The sequence below is a fragment of the Protopterus annectens genome, chromosome 3.part0 (assembly GCF_019279795.1).
Source record: "Protopterus annectens isolate FY-2018-M chromosome 3.part0, PAN1.0, whole genome shotgun sequence".
Taxonomy (NCBI): Eukaryota; Metazoa; Chordata; order Ceratodontiformes; family Protopteridae; genus Protopterus; species Protopterus annectens.
The window spans coordinates 1114664576-1114684400 of NC_056731.1; the positions used below are offsets into that span (position 1 = coordinate 1114664576).

Sequence of the window (19825 nt, forward strand, 5' to 3'; positions counted from 1 at the left end):
CTTTGAGTTCTGCTAAAATAGCAATATCATCATTATACCCGTCATTCAACATAGACATCAAAACAATATTTTAGTCTTCTGTTAAAAATTCATAATTATCATATCATACTGTCTTAACCTATAGCCAAATATTTACCTAAAGCTTTGTGTAATTCACTTAACATAATTCCTTTTCTGCTGAATTCTTTTCTTCCTGTTAAAGTCTTCACCTTCTAATACTGTGTTCTCTCTTGATGAGCATCCCTTTACCCAATACATACTGTTGGCAAAGTGTTTTTGCATATTTTACACATTTCTTTTTTCCATGCAGTAAATTCCCCATCATTATTTCTTCATTTTTTCTCTTAAAACCTAACAGATAGTTAACTCTTTCCTAATTACCATTAACAGTGACTGTCTGCCACCATAAAATCTTTCAGATGATTGATATTCTCATTATAAATATCCCTTAACATTCCCCTGCTCTTCTTCTCATCCTTTGTATTATATATCTCAGATGATTATCTTCCTCTTTTTCATTTGTATGTAACCAGTTAGTACAATCAATATAGAAGCACATTTGCTTCTCATCATGACATCATTGAATCCATGTTTTACAATACTACTTCATATGTTTATGCTCCATTGTCAGGTACTTTCTTTTAAAACCGTATATTTTGACATATTCATCCATTTAACCTGTTTATGCTTCTTCCTAAAGACATTACATTTTGTTCTTTTCCAACATCACCAAAATAACTACATGATCAGAAAAAACTACCTCCTAACTTTTAGTACTAACTTCCTTTGGTCTTTTAGAAAAAAAAAAACATAATACCTGAATTCATAAAGGTTACCATGAGGTGTACACATAGGCTGCAGTGGTGCAGCGGTTAGCATTGTTGCCTCACAGCAAGAGGTTCTCCTTTTCGATTCTTGGTTGGATCGCCTACTGTGTGGAGACTGCATGTCCTCTCCACAGTCGATTGATGTTAAAGGCCTGCAGGTAGGTGCGTGCGTGAATGAGTGTGCCTTCTTTGAAGATTGGGCATTGGGCTGGCAACTCAGTACTGTAAACATCCACTGCTAATCATTAGCAGGCCAGAGTTCTGCTGTGATGACCCCTAACTGGGAAAAGCTGAAAGACCATGAGGTGTACACATAACCTTCTTGTATTCAGAGACAGCCATAACATAATGCTTTTGCACAAAGATGTGCAGCACTCCATTGGGCTGTCTTCATGAACATTCTATATGCTAATAAAGCAATTCAGAGAAGAGGCATATGATAATTAGCAATATACACTCTCTCCCTAGAACTGCCTCAAGGAAGAAGAAGAATCTCTCATATGTGTCGAATAGCTTGGTCATTCCTTTTTCTTGCAGTAGTGAACATGGCTAAAAGGCCATCTACAGCCACTATGGTAGAGGTAATTACTGTGGAGTTTAGAGGTAAGGTAGTGTTAGGATGCATGAGTGTTTGCAAGGGGCTTCATTGGTGTGTGTGTGTGTGTGTGTGTGTGTGTGTGTGTGTGTGTGTGTGTGTGTGTGTGTGTGTGTGTGTGTGTGTGTGTGTGTGTGTGTGTGTGTGTGTGTGTGTGTGTGTATACGCAGGTCAGGGTGACTGTCTCCACATACCCCTAAACTATTGAGCAGAATGCAAAGCCTGCAACATTGGACTGGGGGGATCACTAGCTAACAGGAATAATTCTTAAAAGTTATGCTTGAGTGGTACTAAAACATAATGGGGTCAGGGGTAGGGGAACACTAGACACCAGGGAGAACTCTAATTTCTGTGCCTTAATGGCATTTTAACAGTACAGAAATGGGGAAGAACACTAAACACCAGAGATAGTATGTCTCATGCCTAAGTGGCACATAAATAGAACAGAAATCAAGAAATGGGAGGAATACTTAACACCAGGGATAGTTTTTAAAAGTATATAACTACAACAATGCAGAAATGTACTGGGGAAATTAATTTCAACTGTTTAAAGAAGAAACCCCTGCATTAGCCCACAGTACTAAATGATACATTAATGTGGGTGTTGTTTTTTACATGTGTGTTTTGGAGCATGGCCATTATGCAGTGCTTGTAGTACGTCATCATGTACGAGGGGGAGGGATGGGAAACTTCCCAGCTTCATAAGATTTTGCCATAGCATGACTTTATGGAAGAATATGAAGAGCAAAGCTTGAATGTCTGGCACTGGGAACTGACTGTAATTATCTGGAACTCCGGTCATGGGCAGGGGAAAAAAAGAGACATTGTGGATGATCTGATAACAGGAACAGTTTTATGCATGTGAGAGTAACTAGAAGGGGTGCTTCTGCTTTCATTATGCAGCTGTCAGCACTGCTAACTACCACAGGAAGTGCTGATCTGCATTTTGTGGTAGTTAAGAGTAATACAGACTGGTAGGCCAACATAACACATCAGAGATACTTCAGGTGCAGCTAACACTGGATAAGAGCGATTCAGGTCATAGCCTGCTATAGGTCCCCAACAATGTCCCAAGACTCACACTCCATGTTCCTAAGCACCCTGGAGAATATTAGGGTCCAACCTAACACTCATACTGGGTGACTTCAACTACCCCTCCATTAACTGGGAAAGCTACTCATGTACCAATACACTTGCCCAACATTTCCTGGAATTCATTAATTCCAATGACCTGGACCAGCTCATTCTTACCCCCACTACAGGTAGCAACATCCTTGACCTGGTCATTACTAACATAGGCAACTGTTGCTCTACACCAATAGTCAACTCCTCCCAGGTTAGATCTAACCACAGACTAATCACCTTGTAAATCCACCCCCCCCCCACAATGGTAACCACCATGAAAAACTTCTCCAACACTAACTTTGGGCTCCTAAAAACAGAGGTGGCTAACTTCACGGCACCCATGCAAATGGAGAATACTTGCATGACCACCAAATCATACACCAATGCACTGTATGAAAACATACACAAATGCATGGATCTCGCCATCCTCAATAGAACCAAGACGCTCTCCTCCAAAAAAATATGAAGCCAATCTGGTGGTCCCCCTGCCATAAACAAACTCTACAACAGAAGGAGGAAATTGATGTGGAATAAGGTGAAGTCCCAAGACTGGAAAAACTCCCTTATCAGCCTCAACAAAAAGTTGAGATCTCTCATCAAATCCTCTAAAGCTAGCTATGAAAATAGAATTGCAGCAGATAGTAAAGACAACCACAAGGCCTTCTATAGTTATGTAAAGAATCTCCATGGCAATACCCAGATTTGTTCTGAGCTACTGCACAGTGGTACCTCCTATACCAAGCCAACAGATATCGCCAGTATATTGGCCGACAAATTCAGTGCCAACCCCCCGCCCCAAGGGCCAATTATAATACCAGTAGATTGTCAGGCACCCAGTATTACTGCTGCACAGGTTAAAACAGCACTGTCCAAGGCCAAGAATACAGCTTCTATGCGACCTGACAATATCCCTGGCTGTGTTCTACATGAACTACAGAGTGAACTGGCACCTCACCTGTGTGCCCTGTTCAATCACAGCATCACCTCAGGCTTTGTCCCTACCAAATAGCACACTGCTACTGTCATCCTGCTCCATAAAGGAGGAGTGACTACAGACCCTGGGAACTATTGCCTAATTAGCCTGATGAGTCGGATATGCTGATATGCAAGGCTATGGAACACATCACCATGGACCTAATAAACAAGGATATAGGGAATTTCCAAACTCTGGATTCCACACAGTTTGGTTTTGTGAAGGGTAGATCATGCCTGCTCAACCAGGTCGACTTCTTTAAGTCAGTCACCAGAGCTGTGGATGAATGCAACATGGTTCATACAGCCTACCTTGATCTGGCCAAGGCCTTTGATATCATTCCCCATTCAGGAATCACAGAAAAACTCACTAAACTAGGCATTAACCCCTATATCACTAGGTGGGTTGCAAACTGGCTCACGCATAGAACCCACAGTGTGAAAGTAGCTGATTCCAAGTCAGACTGCCTACCACTCATGAGTGGAGTCTCACAGGGTTCAGTCTTGGGTCCTCTCCTGTTTGGTATCTACTTCTTTGTCCAGGCCAGCATGAAGGGACTCTGGCTGACAAAGTTTGCAGATGATTGCAATTTGGAAGCTATTATTAACTCCCCAAGGGATGTAGACATCCTACAAAAAGGCCTCACTGAGACCAATACCTGGTGTCAGAACCATGGCCTTAAGCTCAATACCAAAAAATGTGTCATCATCCCCTTTGGGAAAAACCCAGTTCCCATGAATTACCACATTGATGGTAGTCCACTGAATACAGAAGTTGTTGTAAGAGATCTGGGAAAACAAGTTGACAGCAACCTCTCTTTTGACAACCACATTGCCACTGTGGTCAGAAAGTCCTTCTATGTGGCGCATCTCATTACCAAGGGTTTTGCATCCTGGAAGAAAGAGATCATTGTCTCCCTCTACTCTTCCCTCATTAGGCCAGTCATTGAGTGCAATGCCCCATTTGGCATGCACCTCACTAGACACCTGCAACAACTGGAGAGGCCGCAAAAGTACCTCACAAAGAGGATCCTAGGCCTTAAACACTTGGCCTATATGGACAGACTTAAAAAACTCCAGCTATTCTCTGTCTCATATTGCCTACTGGGAGGCAATCTCTGCTTGACTTACAAAGCCATATCTGACCCAGCTCTGTTAGAAATGCTACATCTAAAGAAATCCCAATCCCTCCGTGCCACATGCTCCAGAGACCTCATCCGCATTACCACAATCAACAGAACATACTGGATGGACAGGTTCATAACCCAGAGACTGCCCATGCTATGGAATAGATTTCCCCATACATGTCAAACATAGCACCTCACTGGCCCTCTTTAACAGAAATCTTTATGAGTGGATGGAAAGTAGAAAATTCACCCCAGGGATCACTCCAGTGGCTCTATTTGACAGATGCACTGGGAACTAAGGTTGGGTGGCATGATGCCAGGGTAATCCTATGTTCTAGGCTTGTAAAGGCTCCAAGGCCATTAGCCTAGTACACACCTATGAACTTATAATGTGATTCAGAGACATGCAAATTAGCCCATAATGAGTTCTTTCATAACAGTGGCTGTGTCTTTGAATCTCAAAAATACTGCATTATGGTAATAGTTAATGTGATTCATAGATATGCAAATCACCCCATAATAAGGTCTTTCCTCATTGTGGATAATCTGTCTCTGAATCTCAAAATACTGTATCACATTAACAGGGTCTTTTTACTGAGGCCCTTTATACAAAGTCATAGCACTTTAATTAATCATCTGCCCAGTCCATACTACCCACAATGTCTTTGTTCGATTTGCTGAATTAGGAGTACTTTTAAGATTTTCGCAGTGTGGTAAGTCTTTCCATTTCAGAGTCTACACCACCACTACTGTTATCCCCTGGCAGTGACCTTAACAGCGAGAATGGTCTCATTGAGGAAGCCACATGCAAATGTGGCAGTTCAGGGGAGAAGGAAAACTAATTAGCTATGTGATGATTCTAGAGTAATTTAGCATTGTGATTCAGATAATTAATCTGATGGGTTATTCTTTCCTCAAAGAAAGATAAAACATATGCCATTTTTCAATGACATACAACCATTCATCCCTATGGGACCACTCTTGGCTCACACCCTGACCACACTTGAGTTTAGAAGTATAGAAGAGCCATGGGTGTGTGCCTATATGCAAGTGGACATGTGTGTGTGTGTGTGTGTGTGTGTGCATGTATGTGTGAGAGTGTGTGTGTTAGCACATGTGTAGGTGTGGTTGTGTCTGTGTGTTTGGGGGAGAGTGTTCAGGTAAGTCTGTGAGTGAGCAGTGTCATGAGTTTAACGTGTCAGTAGATGAGTGTTTGCACATGCAAAACACACATTATCGGTATTGTACTGAAACAATTCTTCATTCCTTTCAGCTCCCTGACTTCACATCTTACTATTTTCAATATGCACAACAGTCTCAGATATCATATTCAGTAGTACTTCATCTGGTTATCCTTGACTGCTAAACACTGTAATAAGAAATTTCTTAGCCTCCAGCTTCTCCTCAACTGGTGCCTCCTTCATCATGGAGAATAATGGGAATGGAAGACTACAGGTTTTATTTTTTAATTAACATTTCTCTGTCGTAACATTCACTTCATCAGTTCAACAACAAAAACATAAACATTTCATGAACCTTTTTTTTTCATTCAAAAAACTCATATTCACACAGAATCGTATACCCAAGGATTCAGTAAAAGTTTCACTAACCATATTAGTTTCCCAGTGTAAATTTGTCAATTCTAGTGACAGTGAGAAATTGTGATTCATAGGCAGGTGTAGCCACAATGAGTCCAGCCTCATTAAGACCTTATGTCTATGTATCTGAAACAAACACTACACTGCCAGACATGACCATGCTAGTGTTCTCCCTAGCAGCCCATGCATTGTGTTAGCAAAGGCATCCCCCCCACACACAAACAAACACACTCTCTCCTACTGCCATGCACACAAACACATACACTCACACACTCACATCTACTCATCCACAAATCAGTCTCCATACTCTACATACTCTATCACACTCACAAAAACTTTTACCGATACATACACACACACACACACACACACACACACACACACACACACACACACACACACACACACACACACACACACACACCATTATTTATGCAGTCTCTTTCATATCAACATGAACACATACATACACACACTGACACCCCCCACCTCCAGGACTTTGCTGGACTTACCTGCATAGTGAATATCCCCATAGGAGAATTCACTTTTCTTCCTAGACTAAAATTTTACTTGGCCAAGCAGTTCTCTGACAGGCTCATCTGAGAAAACCGGGGATTGTGCACATTTCCAGAGAAAAGCACATAGCTAATTAAAATTTCCAAGCATGCAGCTTTGCCAATAAAATGTTTCTCCATGTTGAGGCCCTCACATGTGAAAAATGCAGCTGTAGATTAGTCCATGAATTCAAAATGCTTTCTGTGAGAAAGATCCTTTCCAAGATAAGGCTTCCCATCATGCTAACCCTTTCTGAATCTGAGGGATTGTTATCAAATTGCTACATAATGTAGAACATTTCATCATTCTTTACACACTTCCCAAAGCCTTTCTTTGATCTCATGCCTTCTTATACATCTTACATCTCCCTGTACAGGTAAACCACAGACATCTCAATACTATTGTATCAAACTCCACTTGTTCTTGCAGGTTCATTTTTAATTAATATACACCCATCATATTATCTATCCATATATTCTACAAAATAGAAATTTTCAAACAACCCTTAACCATTTTCCAGAAAATAATTACTTTTCTACATTTGAAAAAGAAACATATTCTGACATTTCTTCCCCTCCCTCACATTCTTCAAACAGCATAGCCTTTCTTTTAACACCTTGTATTTCATTTGAGTCCATTGGTCAGATTTTTTGGTGAAGCATATTCATCAAAATCTGGTTTTGACATGGCCTTATATGTCAGCAGCACAGGTCACCCTCTGAAGCGGGTATGGACTGAATAGAGCTGAGTTCTTTCAGTCGGGGCTGCATAAGACATATTTTTGAGACCTTTATCCTTTTGGTTTTGAACTTTTTTTTCTTTCAGCTGCTGCTCGTGGTCAGATACATTCCATATGGGGGGCATTGTACTCAATCACATAGGTCTAGTGAGTGATGAGAGACCAGGGGATGGACTTGATCTGATCTAGATGTGAATCCCATTCATGATCAGGTGGGCAATGTAGTTTTTTCCTAACTACTGCAACATGAGTGTCAAACAAAAGGCTACTACTGTCAACCTGGGTCCCCAGATTCTTCTGCCTTTCTCTGATTGCTGTGGTGCCACCCCTATGATAGCCTTGTTTTTCCAAAAGTATGACTATTTCGGTTATGGCATTTTGTTCCATGGCTCTGGCACCAGTTATCCGGCCTGAGCTGTGGGGTGTCTGTTCTCTGTGGCCTTCTGTTCTGAGATGTGTTCCCTGTGGGTTCTGTCACTAGCCAGTTTGCAACCCATCTTGTGATGGATTAGTTTATGATCTGATCTCACCAGTGAGGGGTATATCCCAAAAGACAGAACATTGTGATCCCATCCGTGGATGATGATGATCAAAGTATTTTTTCTCCTTGTGATGGTGACTAGTTGTTCCATTGGGTTTGAGTTTATGAACCCCCAGGAACCTTTGTTGGGCCAGGAGTGTTGCTTGGTAGTAGTTCCCAGTCTATATTAGGTAGTTGAAGTCACCTAGAGTGGTGATTTGTCCATGTATACATTTCCCCCTCCTTTGTTCAGGAGTTTGAACCTTGAGGTGTGGGTGTCCTTTATGAATATGGACTGATATGAGGTGAAACCTGATAGTGCTGGGGTTAGCCAATAATTAAACATGCCCCCACTCAGAAAAAAATGTCCCAAGGGCATAGTCTATCCCAGCCTTTTCCTTTAACTTGATAAAGTCATCTTATATCTTCAGACAGTTGTTCCGAAGCTGGTACCTTATAATACTTGTCAGTAATCCTACCCTGGCAATTCTTATCCAATGTTTTCATCATCAACCTTTTCTAATTAACCAATGCAAAAATAAAACTTTTTACCTTAGCCACATCAAATCCCTAATACATCCTTTAAAATGTTGACTATATCATGTACATGCAAACAAGCTGAATGTAGTCTGTTCCTCACTATATCCTGTTGTGATGAATCTGTTGTACTTTCTTGAACAGCACCATGCAATGTTCCCACTGCAGTATTGCTCTCATATCCTTCCTCTGATATTAATTCCTAATTCCCTCATTTGTTTTTGTTAGTCTGTAATTAGCTGTCAGTATTGTGTACCTTATTTTGGGTTTCTTCCAAACCAGGTTCAGACAGGACCTACACAATTTCCCTTTACATATTCACTGTGGATTATGTTACCTGCCAGTGTATGCAAAAAGACAGAAGTCCTCACTGAACTGATTCATTCTGCCACTCTTTATACCTTCTTCAACCAATCTCCATTGTATACCAATATGTTTTTTATGACAACTTTACCCATACCCTATTTGAAGGGTAAACATATTAGTATTTAATCATTGTGCTGTATCCAACCTACAATATATTTAATGAAACTCTCACCCACAGACCAAATCTTCTACTCCTAGAGAAAAGTTTTCTTTAAGTTATATTTGTCTGCAACCCACTTTATCAACAAATGACTCCTGGGGTAATTTATCTTTCCAGCTTAGTGGTAAGTAATGGTCTTGATATAACACTTTCCAGTTGTCATGCAACCTGTTTTTTTCATAAATATGCAATAATGCTACTCTCTGATGTGAACAGATTGACTACATGCCATATGTGAACACCATACAAAAGTTAGCCTATATGTTCACTTGGCTATAACAATCAACACCAAAAGTACTAAATTTGAAGTCATTCAACATTATGGCCGAGTTAAAAAGTACAAAGCACTGGGTAAGAACACATTTATCTACTGAAAAACATGATACCTGTTTATATATGTGACTATGACATCTTGCTTAAATCAGGATTCAGTTTTAATAGACAAATAAAATACATTAATAAGAGTTGCATGTGATTTACTGTTGCTGCATTCTATCCCCTTGCATTTTTTAAATGAGGAAATATTTAACAGAATTTATTGTAATATTGAATAGCATACATAAGATTGTTCATAATATGCCAGAGCTGTTATTAACAACTAATGCTGAAAGCATGCAATATATTGTTCAATGCCATATCAACTTGAACTCAAATGTCAGAGATGCTTTTGATTTGAAGATAAGAATAGTAGTACTTACAGCTCTGGTAACACACAGGAAACGGTCGTAGCTGATCAGGACAATGTTAAACACTGAAGCTGAACACAGCATGTGATCGAGTACGAGCCAGAATTTGCAGATTATTTCTCCAAATGGCCATTCAGTTCCCAGAGCATATGGAATGTATAAAGGGATGCTAACAGCCCCTAGAGGACGAAATATATGTTAGTAAAGTGCCTATTAAATCTGAGAGCCCTTGCACAAAGCTTTATGTACATCTTAAACTTAATATAAAATAAAGAATGGTAGATGGGTATGCAAAAGGTTCATTCCTAAGTGCCTAGCTCAGTCACACAGAGCAATAATGTCCTTACTATGATTCAGACAACACTCATTTGAGTAAAGGATCAGGTAATGAAAGATCCAAGAAGGCGTGGATGGGATTGAGAGACTGATGCTGGCTTATCCATCCTGGAAGAGAGGGGTTGGTCCAGCTCTTCCATTCCATCAGCTGTAAACAGTGGTTTTCAAGGAAAGAAACATTCAGGACTGGTGGGTATGGGTGTGTTACTAACCAGCCAGTAACGTTAGCCTCATTAGAATGAGTATGGAAACAAACACATGCATAAGGATGGAGATGTAGCCCCTTTCAGTGACATAGTGCACATATCAACCACCCATGAACCAAGATAGAGCCATTAAACACTCCTTTTTTAGTCTGTATCAGTTGATATGGACAAGACACAATGCCTCGGTGGTCACCTGTATCATGGCACACCTGGTCCATAGTTTAGCTATTTGAACACGCACAATATCCGAAATGGCTGTTACACTTGTCAATTACTGTGGTGTTCTTATTAAAGATCTTAAGGCGGTATGAGGAATGCAGATGCTAACTAAATGATTTACTGTTGGGTATTTATTGAATTCATATATGATTTTGTACACTACTTTATGCTGACAGTAGAATTTGTTGCTTTGTAGATCTAGCCAGTTGTTTGTAATGCAGGTCAGTGGTGTGCTATATTGGGAATATTTGCAGCAAATCTGGCTATTTTATGTTAGGATAATTTGAGTCTGTGCACGTATAATTTATTGACTTTTGTTAATAAAGGTTCATAGGTTTATAGGTTCATAAGTTGGTACTAGGCTATTTGTCCTACGGCCTATATAAGCCTAGTCAAAAAGGTACCCTGGCTTTCACAAACCAAGAAAATTATTTTCTTGTGCCACTGTCGAGCAGAGCCACAGAGGTGATCCCCGGGGTGAATTTCCTATTTCCCATCCAGTCATCAAGATTTTTCTTGAAGAGTGATGAGGAGCTTTGTTTGATATAGATGGGTAGTATGTTCCAGAGTATGAGAAGTTTCTGGGATAGGAATCTATCCCTCCAGCATGTTCTGTTTATTGTAGTGACAAGGTTTAGGTCCCTAGAGCGTGTAGCTTGGAGGGATTGGGATTTCTTTAAGAGGAGCATATCCAACAGCTCTGGGTTTGACATAGCTTTGTATGTTAGGCAGAGATCGCCTCTGAGTAGGTGATATGCGACGGAGTAAAGCCGGAGTTTTTTGAGACGGTCTGCATAGGGCATCTGTTTGAGGCTGGTAATCCTCTTTGTGAGGTATTTCTGTGGCCTTTCCAGTTGTTGTAGATGTCTTGTGAGGCACATACTAAAAAGGGCATTGTACTCTATAATGGGTCTAATGAGTGATGAGAAGAGGAGAACAATGACCTCTTTTTTCCTGGATGAGAAACCTTTTGTGATGAGGTCTGCCATGTAGAAGGATTTCCTGACTACTGCAGCAATGTGATTATCGAAGGAGAGACTACTGTCCACCTGTGTTCCAAGGTCTTTTATCACACTTTTGGTGTTAAGTAGACTACCACCTATGTGGTAGCTCATGGGTACAGAGTTTTTACCAAAGGGGATGAGAATACACTTTTTGGCATTGAGCTTGAGGTCATGGCTTTGACACCAGTCATCTGTCTCCGTGAGGCCCTTTTGTAGGATGTCCACATTGTTAGGAGTTTTGATTATGGCTACTAGTTTGTAGTCATCTGGGAACTTCATTAGCCAAAGACCTTTTGTGTTAGCCTGTACTTCAGAAAAGTGGATACCAAACAGGAGAGGACCCAGGGCTGAGCCCTGTGGTACTCCACTTGTCACTGGTCTGAAGTCGGTTTTGGAGTCTGCTACTTTCACAGTGTGGGTTCTGTCAGTGAGCCAGTTGGCAACCCATCTTGTGACATAGGGATTTATACCTAGTTTAGTGAGTTTATCTATAATTCCACAGTGGGGGATGGTGTCAAAAGCCTTGGCGAGATCTAGATAGGCTGCGTGAACCACATTACCCTCGTCTACAGCTTTGGTGACTGCTACAAAGAAGTCTATCAGGTTTAGGAGACATGATCTGCCTTTTACAAACCCAAACTAGGCGGGGTCCAGAGTTTGGAGATTACCAATGTCTTTGTGTATAAGATCCATGATGATATGTTCCATGGCCTTGCAGACCAGGCTCATTAGGCTAATGGGGTGGTAGTTCCCGACATCCGTGGTGGCTCACCCTTTGTGGAGTGGGATAACTGTCACTGTGCACCATTCAGTGGGCACAAAGCCTGAAGTGAGGCTATGACTGAACATGGTGCTTAGGTGGGGTGCCAGTTCATTCTGCAGTTTCGTGTAGAACGTAGCCTGGGATGTTGTCAGGTCCCATGGATGCTGTGTTCTTGGCTTTGGAAAGTGTGTTTTTTGCCTGTGCAGCCATGATTACAGGAACTTTTCATTCTTCCGGTATGGGCCCTTTAGGGGGTGAGAGGGGGGGTAACATTAACACTGAACCTATCTGCCAGGATGTTGGCAATATCAGTTGATTCTGTATATTTAGTGCCATTGTGCTGTAACTCAGAGCAGATCTGAGTATTGCCATTGAGATTCTTGACATAGCTATAGAATGCTTTGTAGTTGTCTTTAGAATCAACGGCAATCTTGTTTTCATAACTAGCTTTGGAGGATTTTATGAAGGATCTCAGCTTCTTACTGAGGCTAACCAGGGAGTTCCTCCAATCATGGGATTTTACTCTTTTTTAAACAGTTTCGTTCTTCTGTTGTAGAGTTTGTTTATGGCAGGGGACCACCAGATTGGCTTCCTTTTTTTGGAGGATAGCATCATGGTTCTGTTAGGGATAGCACGATCCATGCACTTGTGTAAGTGTTTATAAAGTGCATTTGTGTAGGATTCAGCCATCATACCTCTATTTTCTGTCTGCATGGGTGTCATGAAGTTTGCCACTGCTGTCATAAGAAGCACGAAGATGGCTTTGGAGAAATTTTTACGATGGTTTCCCTAATGGGGGTGGGGGCGAGATGTGATGTCTAGGGAGATTAGCTTGTGGTCGAATCTGACCAACGAGTAATTGACCTCTGGTATGGAACACCGGTCACCCATGTTGGTAATGACCAGGTCTAGGATATCGCTGCCCCTGGTGGGGGTGTGGATAAGTTGATCTAAGGCATTGGAATTTATGAATTCCAGAAAACATTGAGCAAAAGAGCTGGTACATAAGTAGTTTTCCCAGTTAATGGTAGGATAGTTGAAATCACCCATTATTAGGGTGTTGGGTTGTACCCTAATATTTTTGAGTGTATCAAGAAATGAGGAGTGGGAATCCTGGGGCATAGTGGGGGAATGTGTAGCAAGTTATAATTTGGATTGCGGTCTTGCCCAGAGTTAGTTGCACTTGGATAATCTCAGATGCATTATACTGAGCAACTAGCCTGGAAGTGTGGATATCCTTAATGAATATGGAAGTGCCTCTGCCTTTAGTGTTTTGGTCCAGGTTAGGTGACGGAAAGGCGTGGTATGAATTATAGCCTGGTAACACAGGGTGCTCTATGCAGCCTTAAACCAGGTCTCTGTCACTACACAGATGTTAATGTTGTCCATTTTAAGGAGTGCCTTGAGTGAATGCATTTTGAGGTTTAGACTTCTAGCACTGAGTAGCATTACCATCAGATTTTGCTTACTTGTACCTGTTCAGGTGGTGAATTTGTCATTTGAACCTTGCCTAAAAATGGCACTATAGGGGTGGCAAGAGCATTAGCCAGTATCCGGAATCCAAAGGGCGATAGGTGCAGGCCATCTCATCGCTGGAAAAGCACTGTGGTCTGTCGATCGTGTCATCTCAGGCAGACAGATGCTGGATCCCCTTAGAATGACACCAGAAGTTTAGACAATTGTTGAAGTCAATCATTTTGTCCTTGTACTGTGGTATAATTCTGAGTGATGGCAGGATGCTATTCAGGGCTAGGGTCATACCTGCCTGGGCTACAAGATTGGAGAGCTCCTCCATGTCTCTTTTTATGTAGTCCAGAGAGGTACGTCTCAGGTCATTCACACCAACGTGATGCATACATGATATTTGCAACAGTAGTGACCTGGCTGTTGTTAGTCTACTTTGTTGGTCAGAGAATGTCTGTACTTATTTTGCAGTCCTAGTTTCTTTTTGATTTTGAAACAGGATACTGTACACGTTGATTAAATTTCAGTTTGTCATCTGTCATAACACTCAAACATTTAATGCCTGAGACATTTTGAATTGCAATGTTATGAGGTAATGCGGCAATTAGAGATGTCAGAGTGGCAAACGTCAGTGGCAAAAAGTACCATCTTAGTTTTGATACTCAACAGATGGCATGAGCCTGTTTGCTGTTGTGTGTAGAGTATTTAGAACAATGTCCGACAGTTGATGTATAGATTTTACTGCACAAATGAGGATGGAATGATCTGCCTGTTGTGCTATATTACACTTTTAACTATTTTGTGCATCGCACTGATAAATATGATAAGCAATAGTGGTTTAGAAATAGACCCTTTAGGCATCCCTACAGATACATATTGCAATGGACAGCACATATGTTACCATTTTGCTGACTGAGATCTATCAAACAAGAAATGTTTAAATCTGTCTACTATTTGTTTACTAAGATTCACATTGACTAGCCATTTATAAATGTAGCTTGTGAGATTCAGTGTCAAAGGCTTTGGGTAAATACGGACAGAGGGTGCCCATTTATTTTACCCTTGTTCCTCTGCTTAACTGTGACCAGAAAGGATATGAAGGCAATGTTTGTGCTGTGTCATGGACAAAAGTGAGGCTGAGCCCAGGAAAGTAGATTGTTAGACATGAGATGATCTAGTATTTGTTGATGAATGCATTCTTCTAGGGTTTTGCCCAGCAGTAATATTATGGGAATAGGGCAAAGGTTGAGCAGCTCAGTTGAGTTTCCAGCCTTATGTAGTGGGATTATATAAGACTTTTCCAAAAGTGCATAATTTCATTGATTGACCAGTTTATGATAACAGCTATGGGATAAGCAATTGAGTAGGATGCAATTTGAAAACCTAGGCTAAGAGATCATCTGTGACAAGTGAAGTGGGTTTGATTTTTCAACAGTCTTTTAGTAGTAATATTAGAGATAGTATCTAGATTGTATTTCTCAGATGTAAACTTGCTTGAGTGGTTTTGTGTGAATTATTATTTTGGTTCTTAATTTTAGCAGATGGTTCAATGAAGTACATGGTTATTGGGGTCTATATTATATCATCGAACACTTAAAAAAGGGAACGCTGATTGAGCGACCTGATTTAAGCAAAAGCTTACAATCTCGAACTGTCAGATCAGTGATTTTTTTCCCAGGGAAAAAAAATTGCTGATCCAAAACACATACACACAACACAAGAACACCAAACAAACAGAAATCCACAGACATGCACCTAAAATCTGATACCTAACCCTACACTAAACTATGCACACACCACTAACTACCCACTTACCTTAATGCAAACCCTAACCCTAAGGTCCGTCACTATCGCACACTCACCTCACCTGCTCCCTAACCCTAACTCACTTAAATCCGCCCTAACCCTCATGTCCACTCAATCGCACACACACCTAACCTGAGCCCTAACCCTAACTCACCTAAATCACCCTAACACTCACATCTACACAATCGCACACTTACCTAAATCCGATCGGTAACTTTCCACCATAACACTGAAAATACCAAAGCAACAGAAACGGACAACCGAAATCTTTCCCTAGGAAAAAATTTGAGTTTCTGCTGCTTCTATATTTTGCAGTTTCACGAAAATAAGTTTGATCAATCAGCGTTCGCTTTTTTAAGCGTTCGAGGATATAATATAGACCCAGTTATTGCACGTGTCTGTGTGTCTGTGTATAGACAGATATAGATTTAGATATTATATAGATATTATTTATATTGGTAGACAGTATATTACTTATCTATCATGTATATATGTATACAGTATATATATTTAAACACAAATACACAGACACACACAGATAGATAGCTAGATAGACAGACAGATAGATACATATATGGCTTCCAGTTTTGTGATAGTTTAACGGCTGTTCCATGGAAAGATCAGCTAACTGAAGTTATTGGTGTGAGCGTGATGTAACAGTGTGGATGGAACTGTACCCTTCCCACACTACTGTGTGATCTCAGAGTTGGTAGATATAAGCAGTGTGGAGTGTAGGGGCACAGTTGTTATGGACACTATTTTTTGATCTTCATGCTCCAAGTTTATGCTTTGGATCATGCATGTTGGACTATTGACATTTTGAGTGCTGATCATTTTTTTGCAGCATTGATTATCGTACATGTACCCATATATAGTACATACATATATGTGTATGTATGTATGTATGTATATAACATACAGATATACACTGCACATATATTTCCAGATAACTATACACAGAGACAGAGAGAGAGAGATTCTACATATATTTAGTTCTCTCTTTTCCTCTCTCTCTCTCTGTGAATATGTATATACACATTCCTGTATGCATGTGTATCTAGCTATCACAAGAATTTGCAAGTTAAGGTTAGAATAAGAGCTAAATAGCAGGATAGATTTGTGCATGTGTGCTGATGCATGTGCTGTGTGTCTCAGTGTCTTGCATAGTGGTATTGTTTCAGAAAAGATTTTTGTAAGCTGAGGTATAATATATGGGTTAGGGGTTAGGGGCAGGGTTATGGTTGGTATGCATAAGTAAGGTGGTGGAGGGGAGTGAAGTCAGGACTGAAACCCAAACTCTGGTGTTGTTAGACAGAGGAAGATCAGCAGTGAGCCACCATGTTTCCAGAAATTATATCTAACAAGGTAGACAGCAGTAAAGTATACAGTCTTCCAATGTGCAATCAGGTGTGTTATTGATTGTATGGCTGGCCATCAAAGTGATAGAAAGGATAATGCAAAGAGGCAAGTTGCACTGTCAAAGAGATGTTGATAGATCTCTGCAAGCAGTGTATGTAGTCATACCTCTCAACTGTCCAGATCTTCACAGAATGCCCAGATTTTTGCATCATATTTTTGTTCTGTTCCTCATAAAATGTCTGGTTTTCTGCCAAACCACTGGAATAATATAAGGACTAAAGTCACAAAATAAGTACATAAATTTGAGTTTCAGACTTCAAATCCTTCAGAAAATGCATGTTAACACAAACCTGGTTATTCTAAAAACATTCTAAATTTATACAAGTACTATTAAAATGTGTCCAGAGTTTTTGCATTAAGAGGTTGAGAGCTATGTATGTTAAACAGCCTGCTTAAATGACAGTTACTGCTTACACTAAGGATAGAAAATCAGTAGTGGTTAAGAGGTGCTGATTGATCCTTGACCAGTAAGTCTGCATCCAGTCCTGAAAATCAATTGTCTTATAACTTTACAGACTTGTAAGTCGAGGACAAAGTGGGAAGTCTACATCATACCAATTGTGCATTTTTGTTAGCGTGCCAGACCTTTATTTGTCCTCAGTAATGGTTGATGGGGGGGGGTGCCAGAAATGGGCTTTCACAGGGGCACCAACTGACCTAGCTACAGCTTTCATGGCCATCATACAGGATAGACTATTCAGGCTGTCCTGGGGGTATCAGGTCTATATGGTACAGAGTAACACTGTCTATAATGCAGTGATCCAAGCTTTCCTGATCCCATTCTGTGACAATGCTCTGCCTTATATAAAAATGCCTTCAGTGCAGTGACATGCTGGGACATGTGTCACAGCTACTCACACCATTTTGTCTCTGCTACCCTGATAAACTTGCAAAAGTGACTATTATAGCAATAACCCACACATGGGTGTGGGTAATGCTGGATTTACCCACGGTTGGCATGGTTTGGTCACAAGGGCGAAGCCCGAGTGGTCAAACAAAGGCAACTGTGGGTAAATCCAGCATTACCCACACCCAGAAGTGGGTTATTGCTATTATACAATGACATTGTTTAAGAAAAAAAATAATTACTTTTCTTAAATAATGGCATTGTATAATGCCTCCTCGCTGCCCTTCCACAGCTGTCTGGTATTCTGCGGCAGTTCTGATGTACTGCGCATGCGTATGCCTATGCAGTACATCAGAACAGTGGGCAAAAGCAACGGAGAAAGCAAGATCTCCATTGCTTTTTACTGTTTCGCTATGTTAAATGGGTTTAACATAGCGAGACAGCTTTAAAAAAGCAACGGAGAATCTCCGTTGCTTATTTTAAAGCTGCCTCGCTATGTTAAACCCATTTGACATAGTGAGACAGGTTTGAAAAAAGCAACGGAGAAAGCAAGATCTCCGTTGCTTTTTACAAACTGTTTTGCTATTTTAAATGGGTTTAACATAGCGAGACAGCTTTAAAATAAGCATCGGAGATCTCCGTTGCTTATTTTAAAGCTGTCTCGCTATGTTAAACCCATTTAACATAGCGAGACAGGTTTAAAAAAAAAAGGAACGGAGAAAGCAAGATCTCCTTTGCTTTTTACACACTGTCTCGCTATGTTAAAGGAGGTTAACATAGCGAGACAGCTTTAAAAAAAGCAACGGAGATCTCCATTGCTTTTTTTAAACCTGTCTCGCTATGTTAAACTCCTTTAACATAGCGAGACATTGTTTTAAAAAAGACTTATACTAATGGAAAAAGTCCGGGCAACCGGACCTTTTTCCATTAGTATAAGTCGATTTACAACGTGCATGCTGACCAATCAGCGTGCACGTTTTGGAATATTAATGGGGGGTCATGGTATAATATGCCATTTATTATGCTGCCTTTTACTTAGTGTACTGCAAAACTTAGGCTAAACAATATAATTTCACTGTGGTTTGGCATCATTATTTACCCTGTCTTTAAAGCGAATATAAACTTATGTAGATTTTCACTTTGCAGTTCAGCAGTTGGTGCATTCTACCAACAAATCAGCATTATAATTGCTTTAACAATGCACAGCACTCGATAAGGTTTTATATCTGTCCGTGAAATGCAAACTGAGCAGTCTTAACTTGAGCAACACAAAACACTATGGATTGTGTAGCTTCATTGATCCTAGCCTGTCCCAATTATAGAGGTTCAGCAATCAGTTATTTTTCCATTTTTGCTCCAGAAAATATGAATAACTTTAAAAGAAATTATGACAGAAAAGTAATGCAACTGTAAAATACCTTCACAACATAACTACCCTCAAAATTAACAATGTTTCATTAATAAATAGTTTTTCATTTTTTATTTAGCAAAGAAAAAAGAAACATGACACATTTGCACTCCTTTTTTCCCACATATTAAACAGATTACAATTCATTCCTTTTGAGTAAATGAAACATTTGACTTATAATTTTGAAACAGCTGTGATATCTTGCATTGTTCTGGTACATTTGTTTAAAAAGTGCTCACTAAAGCATGAGTGATTGTTTTAAACTGAAATTTAACAGGATAAGTCAACAACTGACCAAAACGGTATATTAAAAATAGAAATGTTCAGAGAATGATTCAGTTCAAGAGAAGAATCAGAAACCTTTGTTCGAAAAAATGCTATTGCTTAATATTTATAGCACACAGTGTCAGCTATATGTTTCAGTACATTAGCTTTAAAACATTATTTGATACAAACTTGTAAGCAGATGCATTACCAAAATATTTAACAAAAAAGTACAGAACTGCATTTAAAAAAGCAAGAACAGATGCCACAAAACAACAAACA

The 19825-nt window shown here is 40.1% G+C and overlaps 1 protein-coding gene across 1 annotated transcript in view; it reads right to left on the bottom strand.

The window, feature by feature from the left end:
* Positions 1 to 19825, bottom strand: part of LOC122796675 (histamine H3 receptor-like) — a 332874-nt gene that overhangs the window by 73504 nt on the left and 239545 nt on the right. Inside the window, exon 2 of the mRNA XM_044065350.1 lies at positions 9820 to 9986. Within this exon, the coding sequence (XP_043921285.1) occupies positions 9820 to 9986 (167 nt within the window). The remainder of the gene's footprint in view (positions 1 to 9819; positions 9987 to 19825) is intronic.